At 40.8% G+C, this 17,115-nt stretch overlaps 1 protein-coding gene across 6 annotated transcripts in view; it reads right to left on the bottom strand.

Annotated features, from left to right (window-relative positions):
- Window positions 1–17,115, bottom strand: part of RALGAPB (Ral GTPase activating protein non-catalytic subunit beta) — a 66,304-nt gene that overhangs the window by 19,128 nt on the left and 30,061 nt on the right. For 4 of the 6 annotated variants that reach the window (XM_054845037.1, XM_054845040.1, XM_054845036.1 and 1 more), the window contains 10 exons: window positions 16,021–16,135; window positions 15,721–15,868; window positions 12,977–13,041; window positions 12,652–12,784; window positions 10,657–10,790; window positions 8,016–8,198; window positions 6,020–6,171; window positions 4,197–4,384; window positions 1,969–2,075; window positions 200–352 (listed from right to left, as the gene is read on the bottom strand). In XM_054845037.1, the coding sequence (XP_054701012.1) occupies window positions 200–352; window positions 1,969–2,075; window positions 4,197–4,384; window positions 6,020–6,171; window positions 8,016–8,198; window positions 10,657–10,790; window positions 12,652–12,784; window positions 12,977–13,041; window positions 15,721–15,868; window positions 16,021–16,135 (1,378 nt within the window). The remainder of the gene's footprint in view (window positions 1–199; window positions 353–1,968; window positions 2,076–4,196; window positions 4,385–6,019; window positions 6,172–8,015; window positions 8,199–10,656; window positions 10,791–12,651; window positions 12,785–12,976; window positions 13,042–15,720; window positions 15,869–16,020; window positions 16,136–17,115) is intronic. The other 2 variants (XM_054845038.1, XM_054845041.1) reach the window with 1 other exon arrangement.

Raw genomic sequence — 17,115 nt, 5'->3', positions numbered from 1 at the left:
TGCCTCCCAAAAATACATCCAAGGCATTTCTGGAGAAGTACACAGATTTCATTAGTTTGCAGAGGTTATTATTCCATTAATATGAAATTAGTCAAGCTAAAGAGTAAAATTATTTACAGTAAGACATTAGTGTATGATTCACGAACAGAAAAAAAAAAACCCAAGAACAAAATTAAGTTAGAGACTAGGAGTTACTTACTTCCTCATTCACAATTTCATGTAAATCAGGAATGCTCAAGTCAGCTTTCACAAATGGGATCTTGTCCACTTCTTCGGGAAAAGGGCGGTGCTTCACACTGTATTTCAACCCAACATCATTTTTAGGAGCTGGTCGAGGTTCTGGTACAAAAGTCTGACAAAAAAAGGGGGATAAATTTTACATCTAGTGGCATCATGCCACTAGACAGGACTTTATTATAACAGACGAAAAACATTCCCGCCGCCACCACCACCAGAAGTACACCAATCCATTAGTGAGAGGTGTCATTAGAAAACATTCAGTAGGTACTTTAATGGACTTGTATTAAAAATGTGGCTGTAAATTTAAAGAGACACAGTTCTGCCCATTTTGGTGTCTGCACTCCTGGAACCTATGAACTCTGCTTACCATCTAACCTCTAAGCAGTTGCAAATCCCAATAAAAATGGCAAGCTTGCATGGCAACATCTTCCTTTCAGCCCATTTAACTGCATGGAGCGAAAGCTGTTTGAGAAGACTCATTTCAACCCTGCTGACTATGGCCATCACAACAAGTCAAGCTGAGAAGTCCTGGAGGAGAACAGCAGCAAGGCTGTGGGTCAGGAGATGCTGCAGGAATATCAAAAGACCTTGCATAATGTATCATAATGCAATTTTGACATCGTTACCACATTATGTTCCAAACTCTTAGTATGCAGTTCAAAACTTGAAGTTACCATGAAAGCAAAAGAAGATCTAGGTGCAGGTTTGCAGGTGCATAGTGTCCAAGCAAGCCCTTTAACTACATCTTGAGTGCTGCTTTATAAATTTGTTTACTATCAATTATGCTTCAAAAACTTAAACATTAAAGTTATAGAATGTCTTTAATTTAGAAAAGTTCCTTTAAAACTGGTAATGCAGGTAGCAGCCAGGACCTGACTTCTCCTTTGGTGTGGGAGGTAACACACCTGGACAACACTATTTAGCAAAACAGCCCAGCTTCCATGCCAGTGCAGCTCGAAGGCAGCACGTGGAGGGTCTTCTGAGACCAGAGTCATCAAAATGTGAACATGACAGCTGACTTGACAGGCCCTTGTTTCAGCTACGTTATTATTTCCTTTATTTTACTGAGGGGCATGTGAAGAGTTCAAAGATTTGAAGAAGTTCAGACAAATTTTGATAGCGGAAGGACATGCTTCACTAGACAACTGCAATAAGAGATTTTACTGTAAAATGAGATTGGAGTGTTTCTCCTCCACTATTCTTCTCCAGAGCCGTTCCAGAGTTAATCTAGATTTTTATTTTTTTAGGTTTACAGCCACCTTTGCAACATTGGGCTTTGTAGCTTGAATAGCTGTTCTTTCTGCAGCATCTCATTCTATACCTCCAGACTTCACTCCCTCTGCTGTGACGGCTTTGCCCAACATCTTAAAATCAGCACCAACACTTGTGCCTACACACTAAATACACTGTCCATTGCCCCATCACCTCAGAAGATGTTTTCACCAAAAAAATAAAAACCAACCCCAACCCCCCAAAAAACCCCACACAAAGGAGAATGCCCCCTCCCCTTAAAGAAGTCTAGAAGGCAACAGCACTTTCACAGCCTGTATTTAATATTAATCACAAGTCGTAAAGAGTCACCAGAGATGTGTCACATTACCTACAGCTAAAGGCCCCGTGGCTCAGCCTTAATGTATAATCACCAGCTCTGTGGGGCTGTCTCACATTAGTGGAATTTCTGCTGAACATCTCTAAGTTAAAGATTTCTTTACGGGCTTTGATAGAGACCTTTTGATTTGCTTTAGCTCCTCTTGGTAAAAGACAGAGTTGCTGGGCCCATGCAAATCTTCCAGATGTCCCACGGATCAAAACCGTGACAGAGGGGAAAGAGTCATCTGCAAAGCACACGGGGTAAGAGAACATATCATTATAAGTTTCAAACAGTTCACTGTGCAATAATTTAACCAAAAAGAAATGCAGGCATGATGACAGAGGTTTTGTTTTCAAGGTTCACTCCTCCCCGACCCAGAAGACAATTCCTGGTGAGGAACAAGCAATCCTCCTCTCTGCAGCAGGGAACTCCTAGTCTACTTCGTGGTCTGTTCAGCAGTAGCCAGCTCAGTCTCATCATTAAAAGTAACTTTCACCCAAATTCATGCACATCACTGTTTCTCTCCAAATTATCTCCAGGAAATGATAAAACATTGTTCAGCCACTGCTGGTTCAGGTAAGACAGAGTTTCCAAAGGTCCCACACAAACAGCAGCAATGAGAACAGTGGGAGGACAAGAGCTAATGGTCAAACTAAGACGGGAAAGATTCTGACTTCACATCATGGAAGATTTTTCACCACAAGGAACGGGGATACAGACAAGTTGTTCTCATAGGTTTTCAAGACCTACTTGGACAGTGTCAGGTCACATTGTCCTGGTCTGAGGTCAGTGTTGACCTTGTTTAGAGAAGGAGGTTAGCCTGCAGATTCCCGAGGTGCCTTTCAACTTGCACAACGACAGTTTGAACACTGCAGAGATTCCAGCCTTCCTTCAAGACTTAAAAGGCCACTGACATTAGCCACCTTAGAAGAGGGATCATCATTCATTTACAGCTTTTCTTTTGAAAATTATTTATATTTATCTTTTGTGCACGTAAAGCACCGATTGACACCATCAGGTAACTAGCAGATACACATTCCTTCCCCAGTACTTCCTGGGGAGTACAGGGTGCAGCACGGCTAGAGAAGCACCCACACAGACAAACCAAACCAGCTCCCCACAGCCACCCACTGCAGCAATCTGTCTCAGGAGTGATCTGACATACTTGTGCATTACTGCAATTAACCTTAGAAGTCAAAGGGGATTTGTAAGCAAGTTATGCACAGCAAGAAAAAGATAATCTAATTTGAGATTCTAATAGCTTTACAGGATTCCTCAGTAATGCATGTAGCAGAGAGAGTAAGGCTGAGAATTGCTCAGCCGTTCTAGTGTGCTCTAATCCATTCTAGTCAGGAACATGCTCGCTCAAACCCAGGCTGTGGGTGGACGTGCAGCAATGGCTCCCAGCATCAGCACTTTCTGCAAGATCCATTTAGTGATTCTGAATGAGGCTGGAGCGCTCTGGATCACAGCTCAAAAAACCCAAATTTCTCTTAGCCAGTTCATGAAGTTCCGTGCAATCTCTGTTTTCAAGACTAATATCCGGACTCCATCCTGTCCATAGAGGAGGAAAATGTATCTGTGGCAGAGCAGCAGATCTAATACACATTAGTCTTAATCTGAGGCAGCATAAAGAAGAATTTTCATCTATTCTGTTAGGTAATGCCATGATACATGAAGCCTTACAGGAGATCAGTTATTCAGTTCAAAGCATCAAGTAATTTAATACCCGATTATTTTTTGATCGGTAAATTCTTGTCAATCAAAGCACATGAGGCTGAGAGAGAGTTAGATTTGGCTGTGAAAGCCAATACCCTGTGACAGATCTCCTCTACAGTAGGTGTCATTGATAGAACAGGATGGTACATGGGAAAGTTCTAACAGCTCCTCAGCAACTAAAACCATTTGAGCTGAATGCACCCACAGAAACGTTTAGTAACAGGAGATCTAAAGCAAGCAAAAGCAACTGTGCAAAATAAAAGTGTCACATCAACCTTTTGTTGAGCACTTATCTTTATCAAGCCTGCTATACTCTTTGTATTTTCATTCTTTTATGAACAAGGATGTTTTCAAAGTGTAATGCTATTGCTGTTGTCCATCAGCAATACTTTAGATGGCAGTCAGCTGCAAGTGTCTGATCCAACTGGGTGAAAGACAACTACATGAACAATTGTTCATGTTTGACTATCAGTGACATTAAAGTTGTTCCCATCACTTCACCCCAGAACAACACTGCTCAGTCACACACCTGCAGGACAGGTAAGCCTCTGAAACGTGAAACGTGCACTTGATGAAGCACCTTTGTTTTGCAGCTCCCTCCAGAGTTTTAACCAGAGGAAGGAGGAAATGGGAAGTATGAACTTACTCTGTTCATTCCCTAGAGGCTGCTCCAACATCGCCAGGATGACACTATTATCCAAAACGAAGTAACGGAAGCTATGCTTGTTTATGGTAGGTAGACGAGAATATTTAATTAATGTGGTTTCATTCACCAAGCTGCAAGGAGAAGCAGGGCCACTGGGAGAAGGAAATGCTCCAAGTAACTGCATAATACTGCAAGTGAGAAAAAAGTTAAAACAGATTAAGACAACAAACTGTTTCTCCCAAGCACAGATCTTCACTCCTATCTTCATTTGTAATCTTGACATAGCAGTCACCCTGTCAGGGCAAGCCTGCCCTCTCCCATCAGCGTATTTTAAAACAGAAACAGTAACTTCAGAAAAACATACATGAAAACCTACAAAGAAGGGTACTCTGCCTACAGAATGAGTTCCTTTATAACCTAGGTTATAAAGATATTAAGATGTGCTTTAAAGCACAAAAATCTGTAGCCTTCCACAGCTTTTTCTATGTACATACTTCTAAGAAGATTGTGGACAATCAGAGATAATCATCCATACTTTAGCCTACTCATTTATCAAGAAACGAGGCAGCCACAGTAGATGCAACAGCTGTGATTGTCTTGGCTTTCAAGTAGACATTACATTAACTTAAACCCCTTTAAGATAAAGGCCCAGGATCACACAAGCCTCCAGGTGTGGTCCAGCAGTGCCTACCTCCTTCAAGCCACAGCCTCGGGAGGCTCCTACAAGTACCAACATAAATCCTCTGAAGTTGTACGGGATCCACCTAATGCTATAGAGATTGAGGATTTCTATGGCAGCAACCAATAATGAGAGTTGTCCAGTGTCAGACTGAAGATCATACGATCAAACTCAGGACTTTACCACCACCACCCAGATCAAAAATAAGTTAATTGAAGTCCTCCCCAAACACTTTTCCACTTTACTCTGAGAACAGACAGTTTCATCTCTCGAAATGAAAAGAGGCACTTTTAGACAGCAATAAAGGTTTGTCCACAAGTTCCAACGAGTAGTAGTTTTTGCCTTGGAAATTACACTGCTGTTTTTACTAATGGTAAAGTTTATAACAATTTTATTGCAAAGCAGAGCAAAAAAAGCAAGCAGCTACTGCCTTTTGCAAAACATATTTATCCTGCCCATCCTCAATCTGTCCTGTCTACCATCATGCTGTTCATGCAGTAAAACAGTGCTGTTCAACTTCTCTGGAGCAAATCTCCAGTTTCCTCTCTGTGCTTCCCTTCTCCCACCCACACATTATCTGTTACTGCATTTCCAGCGGAACCTCTCAAATATATTAAGCGAGCCCAGTGCTGTGGGCAGAATGACATCCCACCCTGCACCAGCTTACATCCGCTGCATATGCCATTCCCTGCTGCGTTACACAGGGGACAGCATCTACCAGTTTCCCAATCAGTGTGGGGATGGCATATCTTGTCAGGATAAGGAGAAGGGGGAATGGAAAGACAGGATCACTAGGTCAAGTGGGAGAGAGGGAACTGCTGTCCGCAGAGAGGACTGGCTGAAAACAGAACACCAGGGGCTGCAGGAGGACTTGGCTTTTGCTCTCCAGGGAAGAGAGCAGGCAGGAGGGGAAGACAGCAATCACGGGGATCTTTTTTCTGTTGGACACCTGTAACAGGAGGGGGAAGACAGCTAAGGCAGAGTGCAGGACAACCCTGCCTAAAGGGCAAAATGGACAGAGCTTCTGGCTGACTTTTCAACTGCTCTTGCTACATCAGAGATCTCACCAGCTGGGAGCTCCCAAATAACACACTCTCAGACAAGGCAATGCTTTGTAGTACACACGCCCTGACAAATGACATACCACGTTAGTGTGGCTTCAGCAGCGTCCTTCACTCTCATGGATGCAGGGTTTGGCTCCTTATCTCCTTTGTACTTGACCTCTTGTTCGCTGTTTTTGGATTTACTCCCCGAAATGCCCAGCTCCACAATCTCCAGTACCTCTTTTAAACAATCCTAAAACACAAGCGGAATCACCTTAAAACAGAAGCGATCCCATAAATCTCTCCAAGACATCAGTGAAACAGTGATATACCATCAATTAAAATAACTTAATGGTGGTAATATGAACTCAGAAATAAAGGCAGAAGCTTATTCTAACAGTGTTGGAATAAGATCACATTTGCTATAGGTATGAAATTTTCTCCATCTATAGATGTCTACTTATGTTTTTATTCTAATGGCAGAAAGTGCTCTAAATGAATATATACACACAATATATTCCATTATGTATGTACAAAATTGCCAAGAGGATTATTAAGAGTGCAATTGAAAAATGGTAACATATTTAAAGAGATAATAAATGCATTTCTGAGACTCCCTGCAGAACTTTTAATTAAGTTCTAAGCACATTAAGAATGAACTCATCTGGAAAATTGCGAGAAATCCTTCTCCAAATCATTCAACTGCCAACAGCTTTCGTAAGTAAAATGTATCATGGTATCTAACTCACTAGGAGAACAATAACAATATTCTAAGAATACAGCCAAAATCTGAACACAAGCAATGGTCAGTTTTTACCACCAGAGACCAGGCAGGTTCTATGCCTTGGCCTCTGCCCTTCCGTATATTCGGAATTGATGTAGAAAAAGAGGTGAAGAGGAAGGTTCAAGTTTTCTGACAGAGCAAAATAAACCAACGTCAAGATGCAAATGCCATGAAGAATTACAGAAGGAGTTTACAGTGTTGGCTAGTAAAATAGCAGGTGAAATTCAGAGCAAATAAGGCAAGGCACCTGGAAAATTGCAATTCTAATACTTGCAAATGCAACAAAAGGTTCCAACCAGCTATCAGGACTCTAGGATGAGCTATTAAGTGTCCAGTACATACTACACACTGTACATAACACTATCTCAATATGCGGTGATAATTAAAATAAAAAAAGAACCTAGTGAAAGGAAATAAAGCATTATGCAACACTGTGCCACATCCAGGGAAACCATCCTGTCCTAGCCACCTACTGCCATCCCAGCATCCCAAGGTGCATGCAGAACACATCTCTATTTAGAGTCCTGCTTGTGTGTTTTCAGTTCTCGTTTTTTAAAGATATACATATTGTATATGCTATAGGATAAGACTTATGTTCTATAGAAAACTATATTAAAATATTATATAATACATATTAATATACATGATATATAAAAATATAGAAAGATCACCAAGCTGTCCCTGCAAGGAGACAAACAATGAAAATAAGCATTTTTAATTTTTTTTTCTTTTTAACAGCAGGCCAGAAGGCTGTTGGAAACACATTTCCTGCTCTTTTTCAGGCTTCCCAAGCAAATTCCATCTTGGATTGAGCTCTGCCTCGTTCACTTTCTGGAAAACTGGCTTCTTGGTGAAACAAACTATGATGATCAAAATATTAGCAAAGGAATTCCATTAACTCTAGAAGATGCTTTCAACAGGTAAGAGCTGAGAAATGAGAAGAGCCATAGCTTTTAGTGACATTTATCTGCAGGAGGTAGCTATGCTACATATGTATATACCATTAATTCCCATATTTCTCTTTTCAGTTTCTGTTTTTTTTCAGGTTTTCTTTTCTTCTCTTTTTTTTCCAGTTTCGCAAAGCAAGAAAGATCAAGATGTTATCAGAAATACAAAAGGTAATTTTAAAGCCAAAATCATTCTTAGTGAATAAAGAGCAGAAATCAAAATTCAAAATTATTTTGCACAGAAACTAATTTTGAAATTCCTAATATACTTTTGAAAACAAAGAAACCCACATTATTTTAACGTATCAAAACCAGGCAGCTCAGGCACGAAAGGCATTACAATGTGGAGTGCTCAGAGACTCTTACCTTCTCATCCAGCATGTCAGGGTGCTCCGTGAGCCAGATGCAGAGGCACTGGAAAGCAGCGACTATCATGGAGTGCAGGTCGCGGGAGTGGAGCGGGGCCGGGCGGCTGCACTGGTACACTATGTAGCTGCACACTGAACTAATAGCTCTCTTCCGATCAGAGGAATCGACCGCCACTTTCACCTGTGGAACCCAAGCAGGAGAGGATGAGAATTCCTCCACAAAAGTCTTTCAGAGAAGAAACAGATTTTAAAAGTGTTTTAAATGCAGTTTTAAGAAATAGGAATAACTGTCACTCTCTTATGATTATAGCTTAAAAGCTGTGGGTAAACAGACATAATAGCAATGGATATTGAAACTTAGAGGAAGGAAATGCTGCACTGAGGCATCACCACATTGCATGGCTTGGTTTCCAAGAGCAAGAGTGGTACCAATACGGTTTAATAAAAAACTAATTGCAAACTGAATTAGTATTTGAAACACGTTTTCAGCAAATACCTCTCTCCTTCAGCTACAGGAACCCATTCTGTATCTCTGAGAATGCACTCACTGCCAAGTCTCCCTTCCACAGGGCTTCATTCTGCTCACATAACTTTCCACCAGGCACATTTTGTGAGCACAGTAACTTTTACCGGTGAAAAAGCAGCAGAAAATCCACCCTCAGACAAGCAGACTGACAAAGCCCCCATACCCCCTCCAAAACTCATTGCAGAAACCTCTCTGCTTCTCTCCCAACTCCAGGCTTCAGGGAGCAACGCTCCAGCCGGAGGGTTAGCGAAGAGCCTTGTACACTGAGGCATGAGGATCTACACTGTAAAACTAAAGACCTGAATTTCTCTGCTCCTTTCTTCCCAACCTGTTACTTGACACAGGAACAGTTAAAGCTGGATTTTCCTACTCTGTAGCATTTGACCATGCCGTATAAAAGCTTTACTCATAAGGTGCACCCTTATCCAAGCAGAAAGGTCTTGCTGGTGACACCAGGCAGCCGAACTCCAGGAAGCAGGGGACAATTCAGAGCCCTAGGACGAAGGCAGCATTTCCTTCAGAAGCGAAGATCTATGGCAAATAGATTACCCTCAAGATGAGCTTATGATGAGCGGGTTGGTGAACCAGCGCTCTTGCGGAAACAGGATTTTTGAATTTACCAAGTCCCATTAACAACCTGGTGCTGAACAGACACAAGACAGGGCAGCCCCTAAGCTGAGAAGGGCTTTGGGAATTGGCACCTCCAAAGGCATGACCAGAACTGGTTCCCACTCTGCAGTAAGAGGTGATCTCTTTCCACCCTCTTTGTTACAAAGAGGAAAGATATCCAAGATACTCCGGAGGAAGAGTTACTTCAGTTGCATGAGAATTATACAAAGATTACAATATTTAATGTTAACCTGGGTAGGCATTTGAAGAGATTTTTTTTTTCCCCCCACACTCCCATCTCATTGCAAGCCAAGGAAAAAAAACAAACACAAAACCAAACCCAAAACAACCTGGCTGAACCACACACATAAGCTGCAGGAACCCCTGGTTCTGTATGACCGTCTGTAAGACCCAACAACCATACATTAATTCATTGCAGAACACTTTCAAATGCATCTTTCGGCTCATGCTGCTGCAGTAATAAAATAAGCACCTAGTCCAACATGGCTCAATGCTGACTCCACGCTCTAAAAAAAGCCTGACACATGCGTATTTCAAAAAGATCTGTCGAGTTCCCAGGGGAACATGACAGGAAATGCTGAACTGCCACACCAGGTCATCGTAGCTGCTGTAAATACACTGGACTTTTGCTTAACAAACATCATGAAGTCCAGCTTGGGGACAAGAGCCCTCAAGCAGAAAAGGACATTTTACTTCTCAACAAAAAGAGCCCCCCTGCCCCCACCAAAAGCTTTAGCTCAGTTATTTCCTGTTGAATCAAAGAAACAGAACTCAGAAGAAGGTGACATCTTTATATTAGAAATACACTACCATTTTCTAAGCTCAGAAAACTATTTCCAAGATGAGATGGAAGGGGAAAAACAAGTACAACACTTACAAAAAGGGCAATTAAGTTGTGTAATACTCTGGCACACTTGCCATCTGCCAGCTAACAGCCACAAAACCTCTTGTTTCTAAGTCTGGTTACACTGTGAACAGACAGACGGGCCACCCAATGAAGCAAAGCTATGACAAATGGGTCACCATGGGGTTGAAAACTAATGGCACAAGCCTCTACACTGCCACTGGAAGCTTAGTTGTAAGTTCTTCCTCAACTGTGCTACCCAACACGGCAGATGCATCCCCTGTAGTGTGAAAAACAAACCAGACACATGGGAATGCAAGAGAAGGTCAAGAGCCATCCAGCTGGCTCAACAGAACCAGCCAGAATCGTACAGCAGAGTCACATGCATCTGAACAAGCCACCCTGAGCTTCACTTCCAGCCAACGGGCACTTACATGGCACACATCATTCGAGCCACAGAGCATTTACTTCGGAGAGGATCAAGTACAAGAGGAGTAGTGTTTTTTATCTCATGTCCCCATGGAACGTTTGCCGACAAACTTGGACACAGACATCCGCTTGGCAGCATGACTTCCACCTAAACAGGACTACAATCACCCTTTGGGAAGGGACCAGAGCACACAAAACTTCACCTCTCACCTTTGCCAGTCCAGACAGAAGCTCCAGGGCAGCCAGAGAGATACTCATGTCCTGCCTCCACTGCGAGTTGAGTCTTTGGGTTACCAGGTAAATGCTGCGTATCAGTAGTCCAGCAGCTGTATCTGTATTAAGAGCTAGGATATAACCCCAATACCACACAGCACAGGGAGGGAAAATAACTAAGCATTAGTGACAATAAGCAAAGCACAGGCACAAGCCAAAGCAGCCACAATACACATACAAAATAAAATTATATACAACCCAGAATCTAGAAATCAGGTTGGTCACTTTTGCACAGGTTAACTCCCTTAAATACACCAGCAGACGTTATATAAATACATTCAGACTAGCTTATCTCTTTTTTATTATTATTATTTTCTTTAAAAAGACGTTTTTGGATAATTCCAGCACTCTGCTGCATTTCAGCAGCAGAACAGTTAGCTCCAGGTTTTGCTATTGTACTTAAATTGTTGTGATGTCTTGTAGTTTCAGAAAAAATTTAGGCATTGGTAACTTATATTAGACATTAGTACTTGTATATTTAGGCATCAGCAACGAACTAATAGAGTATACGTAACTTGACGTATCTATGCCAGAAGTTACCCATTTTTTCTATACCTAGTGTTTATCAGAAGTTGTATGATTTAGATAAATGTAGATAATGAAAGAATCAGTCCTGGAGAAAAAAAAGATGCAATTATTTCTAGACCTTTAATTTCCCTGAACCTCTGGCTATGAGACCTAAAGTATATCTTTCCCAAAAACTTAAATAATCATATTTACCACGCAAGAGCTAAGTACAATGTTACACTAGTAGCAGATTCAAGTGTCTGCTACAGTTAAACAGTAAAATTTTCTCTTGTTTGAAGCATCCAGCAGAAACACAGAAATTCTTTTCACAAGTTTCTTACGATCTTACCTGCTGTGCACAGGAAATTTAAAAAATCAAATAAAATGAATATATTACAAAAATATCTTTCAAATTACATCATGGATTAAAGACTCGATGAGTGAAATATTTAAAAGCGCTTTTTTTTAACCTTATAAATGGATATATTTACAAGCACCTGTCAATGAAAACCTATACAAATTAAACACAGAATTCAAATGGTGTGCTGAAAACTGGCACTTTAATAATTTCAAACAAACAAATCCTGTAGGGAAAGCACCTACATGTTTACATGAACCCTGAGAATATACTGAAGTCTTCCCTGCTAAACTCCCTTCTCTCCTTAGTTATAGGACTAGAGAAAAAAAAAACCCAAAAAACTACACACCACATTTTTGGTTGGCAAGAACAGAGCTGTCAGCCTAGGCTACAATATAATAAAGGTGATCTGTTCTCACATTTACTTGGTCAACATCAGTTAAATTGATGAAGAACAAATGAGCAAATGAAATTCCAGGATCTCGACATCCTGCCAGCTTACCACACATGGATTAAGAAGAACATGGATTTTATTACAAAGATTCAAAAATGCACAGTACAAAGACACAAACTAAAGTTAATTACTAAATTCTCTTGTAACAAATGACACATCACAAGCATTCTACTTACTCTATAAAACCAGAAGTCCTTCAAACACTCTTTAAATACAGTTTAAGAAAAGGTGCTGCAAAAGTCAGGTAAGCATTTGGAATGCTACCAAAATGAATGACGCAATTAAGTTACACTTGGTGTACATTTATCCCATCATTGTTCGTGAAAAGTAAGTGTCTTGAAAACATAAGCTAAAGCAGTTTGCAAACACCTTTTTCATAAACTTTTACATTCTTATTTTTAAAACATTAACAGAGTCCTTTAGTAGGATTAAAAAACAACCAGCTAAAGGGCACACAGGAGCACAAACTGGCAATAAACAGAGGGGCTATCCACCCTGGGTTCCAAACACCCATGCACATTAATGTTATTAGCCAGAGCTAGGAACAGAAAAAACCCCAAACACATCACCCTGGCATATAATGACAGGGCTTTTCCAGAAGAGCTATCCTTACCATAATCCCTCAGAAGGGCTTGTGCTGGTCTCTCGCTGTCTGGTGTGGTGGGCTCTGTACTGCCTCCGCTTGCAGTGCTAACGCCACTGTTAGTACGACTGTGGCTTTTGAAGAGGTTATTTTCACCACCGTTCTGCAAATTGAAAGTCAGTTTTGAGCAATGAGAAGATTTTTCTGAGTTCCCTATGCCAGAGGATGTTCTCAGATACAATGGAGAAAAAAAGATGATCAAACCTGAAGACACTAACTGAGGCCTTACAACAGCAGATAAAAGGAGTAATGCATTTTTTCTGAAGTGGTAACTTCACAAACAAAAAATACTTACCGTTTCCATCTGACAGCCAATGGCTTCTAACAGTGCTGAATCTTGAACAATATTTAACATTGCACCTGAAGAATCAGATATAAGAAGGTAACTAAAGACCACAGTAGAACATTCACGGCTAAAATTTACAAAGAAGCACTGAAGGTCTAACATACAGGATTGCCATTGTCTTTTATTATAAAACTCTATAAAGAGTTTTATAGAGCACAGGATTTGGTTCAGGCTCAGCCATTTGAAGTAGATGAGAGCTGAGACAGAGAGTGCTTTCAGCTATTTTAAAAGTGCTTTGAACATATGTTTTTCAAACTCCTCAGTTCAGAAGGATTTTGGTTTCACAGAAGGGCTGAAATCGTTCCTTGTCTCCCATCAGATTGTGCTCACTTAAAAACTCAGGTTACATTTAAAGACATCTACTGATTCCGTGAATAAACCAACAGTATTTGTTAGATAACAGAGCTAAACAGAGCTGCGTGGTCCAAAGCCACTTCAAGAATCATCCCGTGCTGGCCCCGGCTACATTCTTGCCTGGCACAAAGAGGCTGCCTTCCCACCTTGGCCACAGGAGCCAAGAGGCAGCTTGGGACCAGTAAACAAAAACGTGTTTTCAAGCCTTAATGAACTACCGTTACATGCAGCAACCTGCTGGAAGATGGAAGTGAGTAACGCTGGTCCATTCAGCAACCCCTGAGACAGCAGCACAAGGGACCACGCTTGTTCTCATACTGATCAGTGACCAGTGAAATGAACCCCCAAACCACTGTAACACAAGGAGATTTGTTTTTGTAAAGACATTTCTGCCCCTGCCCCCCACCCCCCCAAATATCAAGACTAATATTTGCATAATTGATAGAGAATCTGTGGGTTTGCAGAGCAAATTAAAAATTGCTTACATTTCTATTTGGCTAAAGCATAAAACAGTTTCCTAAATCAGGAGGCCAGTTCATAATCCAAGGTGGAATACACTGAAATTCTCTCTACCTGGGAGTCATCCCCAGCCTCTCACTTTCTGTGCTTTGTTTTCCATCCATGCCCAAAATACTGTACTGAGAAGCTGAAGCTCTAAGCACAGGGGCAGCCAACCTACCGCATCCAAACTAGCCAGCATGTAGTTATCTCTTCCATCTCGGGAGAGATGACTACACACAAGCATAAGACACTGTTAAATGAAAATTGCCGATACATTCCGGGTGCCTTAGGTGAACTAGCATGAACAGCTGGTACCTGCCGGGCAGCATCACCCCCAGGCGACGAGGAACGCAGCAGTAAAGACACAGACTGTAAGAGGCCGACGCCAACACACTCAGTGGCATCAATTTTAATTTTCTGCCCCCTGCTTCCCCCAGCAACGAATGTTTAGGAAAACACCATTTGCTGTATGACGGGAAACGCACCAATCGCTGTCAAACATTTAGCGAGCAGCTGGAAAGAAATACTGATTTTGTTGAGAAGCTGGTGGCACATACGAGAATCTCTGGTTGAACTGGAGACTCATGAATCCTTTCCAACCAAAGCCAGCCCAAAATAACTTCTTATAAGGAAGGAGGAGTTTAACAACAGGAACACAGAGGAAATGGACTGGTATGGACTATCATGGAAATAGCGATGGTAAAAATCCCAAAACATTCAAGGCATCTGCCCAGCCGGATGCCAGCACCAGCTCACAGTGGAAGGGTACAGGACACACGGGCAGGATTTAACAGAGCATCCCCCTGTGGTTCTGGTGGTGCACCCCTCTGGGCACCGGCACTCCGTGGGTCTCGCTTTGAATCCGTAAATAGCCTCATCCCTTCACCAGCATAGACTGCAAATCATTCTTTCAAATTATTCTCCTCTACCCTTTCACTAGTAAAGGAAATATTTTCAACCACTGCAAGGAAACTTTCCTGAAGTCTTTGCAGACTGGATTTGTTTCCTTTCACTTCACTGCTCATGCATTTTCTTTCCCTCCCCTATCAGTGAGGTCAGCTCTCTCCCCCAAAACAAGGCAGACACCTCTCACCACAGTGCAAGTCTGTTTCCTTTCTAAACAAGCAAAAGGAAAGTGGTATTGTAATTATGGATGGACGAAAACACCACAATGTGGAAAAAGGCACTTCTAAAGAGCAGAGTAAGGGGGGCAAATAAAAGACAAGTATGTTTTTTCACTTGTCTGAAAAATACCTTTAACTTGACAGATTATGCACTATTTGAGTTTTCAGCTTCTACTTACTTTCTGAGTATTCGGAATAATGTTAATACAGTCATTACCGCCAAGAACAGCTCGTTGCCAAACTACAATACACCTCCAGACTCTATTCCAAAGCTTCTGTCTGAGTATTTACACAGTGCTAGAGTGTCATATGTGCTCTGTCGCTGCTGGACCACCACTCACCCAGCATTTCAATTTGTTTCTAGGCTTAATCATGCCAAAACTAAAGTGTTTCCTGTAACGCATTAGTCAAAAATCCTTCCCAATATTAAACCAACATTTTTTCCTATTTCCATTCCTAGTTATGATGGACTTTTCCTGCTAGACTGTGCTTAAACTGCACCTCTACTTTTCAAGTACTATCCCACATTTGTAAAAAGAGAGATATTACTTTAACAAAAACGTGAGGCTTTTCAAGATGTTTTCATAGCATGAGGGAGATTTCATCTTTTTTCTTGCAGAGCAACACATTACTAATAACCCATATTATTCCAAGGCAGATTAAGACAGACACTTATATAACACAGTTAATAAACAAAAAAAAAATTGAAATAACCTAGTATCATCTGAGTGTTGTTGGGATCTGTTTCCGTCTGCAAAGCTCCTATAAGTATATTCACAAGCCTCAGCCTCAAGGAAAGGAAGGTTACTGGCTTGTCATACGTTGAACTGTCATCATTGCTGAATTTCCCTTCCAGGACAACCTGAAGGAAAAATACATTTATTTCAGTATCAATTAGAGATCACGCCAGCATGCTATTGGTTTCAAAAACCCACACGTCATCCAAGCCCCACTCCAAGACCAGGAAAACAAAAATGCAAATGCAAATGCAAAACAAAGCAGTAAGTTTACTACCTCAGACTTAATGGTTCCAAAATGATGAGGGAGAGGCAACAGAGACAGCAAGATGTTAATCGAAGCTCTTCTTAGCTCTGTGGGGTTTACATAGATTTTAAACTTTGAGAGTTCTCTGCAAATCAAAGCATCATACAGTTAATTAACCTTTCACAGCAATTTGGAGCCAAATTTAATTAAGTTAAAAATATACAGCCACCCAGTGGTCTTAATCTGCAGTATATGACGTAGCTGTTTCTTTCTGGGCTCAGGATTTATTTTTTTTTTTTTTAAACAGCATCAATAACAATGAATTCACGCAGGAACCATCACTTGCTCAGCATTCTGTACCCCATATAAAAGCAGTGAAAGTATTATTCATATACTGTATCTTCCAAGCAGGAAGTTTCAGTCATGAGCCTCTATCGGCTTATTTTATCAGAGATCCGCAGAAGACATTCATGCACGTATTGCATAAAACACAAGCTGCTTAGTGAGCAGATAAACTTTTTTCAGTAGCCACCAGCAAATTCTTCTACTTATATGACCTATCCAAAAGAAGCAGTGGCTCTGATTTAAGCCCAGAAGATAAATAATATTTTATGCTTAACTTCATAATGAAACGCAGTACCAAGACATAAAACATATGTTGAAGAAGGCACGCACAAGGTAGTGTTAACTGCCTTTAATTAATTAGCAAAACATCCAGAAATCTATAAAGCTCTGACAAGTGAGGTTATATCTCCTGGTTTAAGAATCTACTCCAATTTCATCAGCTTGTCTAAATTATCAATTTTTCTATTTAACGATGTGTAATATTACTCTTAATGAATTCACTGCAGCAACAGCCACTAATGACTATCCTGTGAAATTTTACTCAAAAGTCAGTAGGCTTTCAATATATTTGAGCTAAATCACTCCTTTTCCCTATTCTTGCAGATACTGCTTTCCATCAATGAATATGTAGATAACACAACTCACATATTTCATTTAAAATAATCACTATTATTGCTTTAAAGAAAATTGCATTAAATAAAATTAAATTAGAGCTTATGAAGTGTCACTATTATCACTATTGAATATACAGACACTATGGGGCCCACATTACAGAATTCC

This window comes from Grus americana, chromosome 17 (genome assembly GCF_028858705.1).
Source record: "Grus americana isolate bGruAme1 chromosome 17, bGruAme1.mat, whole genome shotgun sequence".
In the NCBI taxonomy this organism is placed as follows: domain Eukaryota; kingdom Metazoa; phylum Chordata; class Aves; order Gruiformes; family Gruidae; genus Grus; species Grus americana.
The sequence above is the reverse complement of the archived record's forward strand: the minus strand, read 5'-3'. Positions and strand labels throughout refer to the sequence as shown.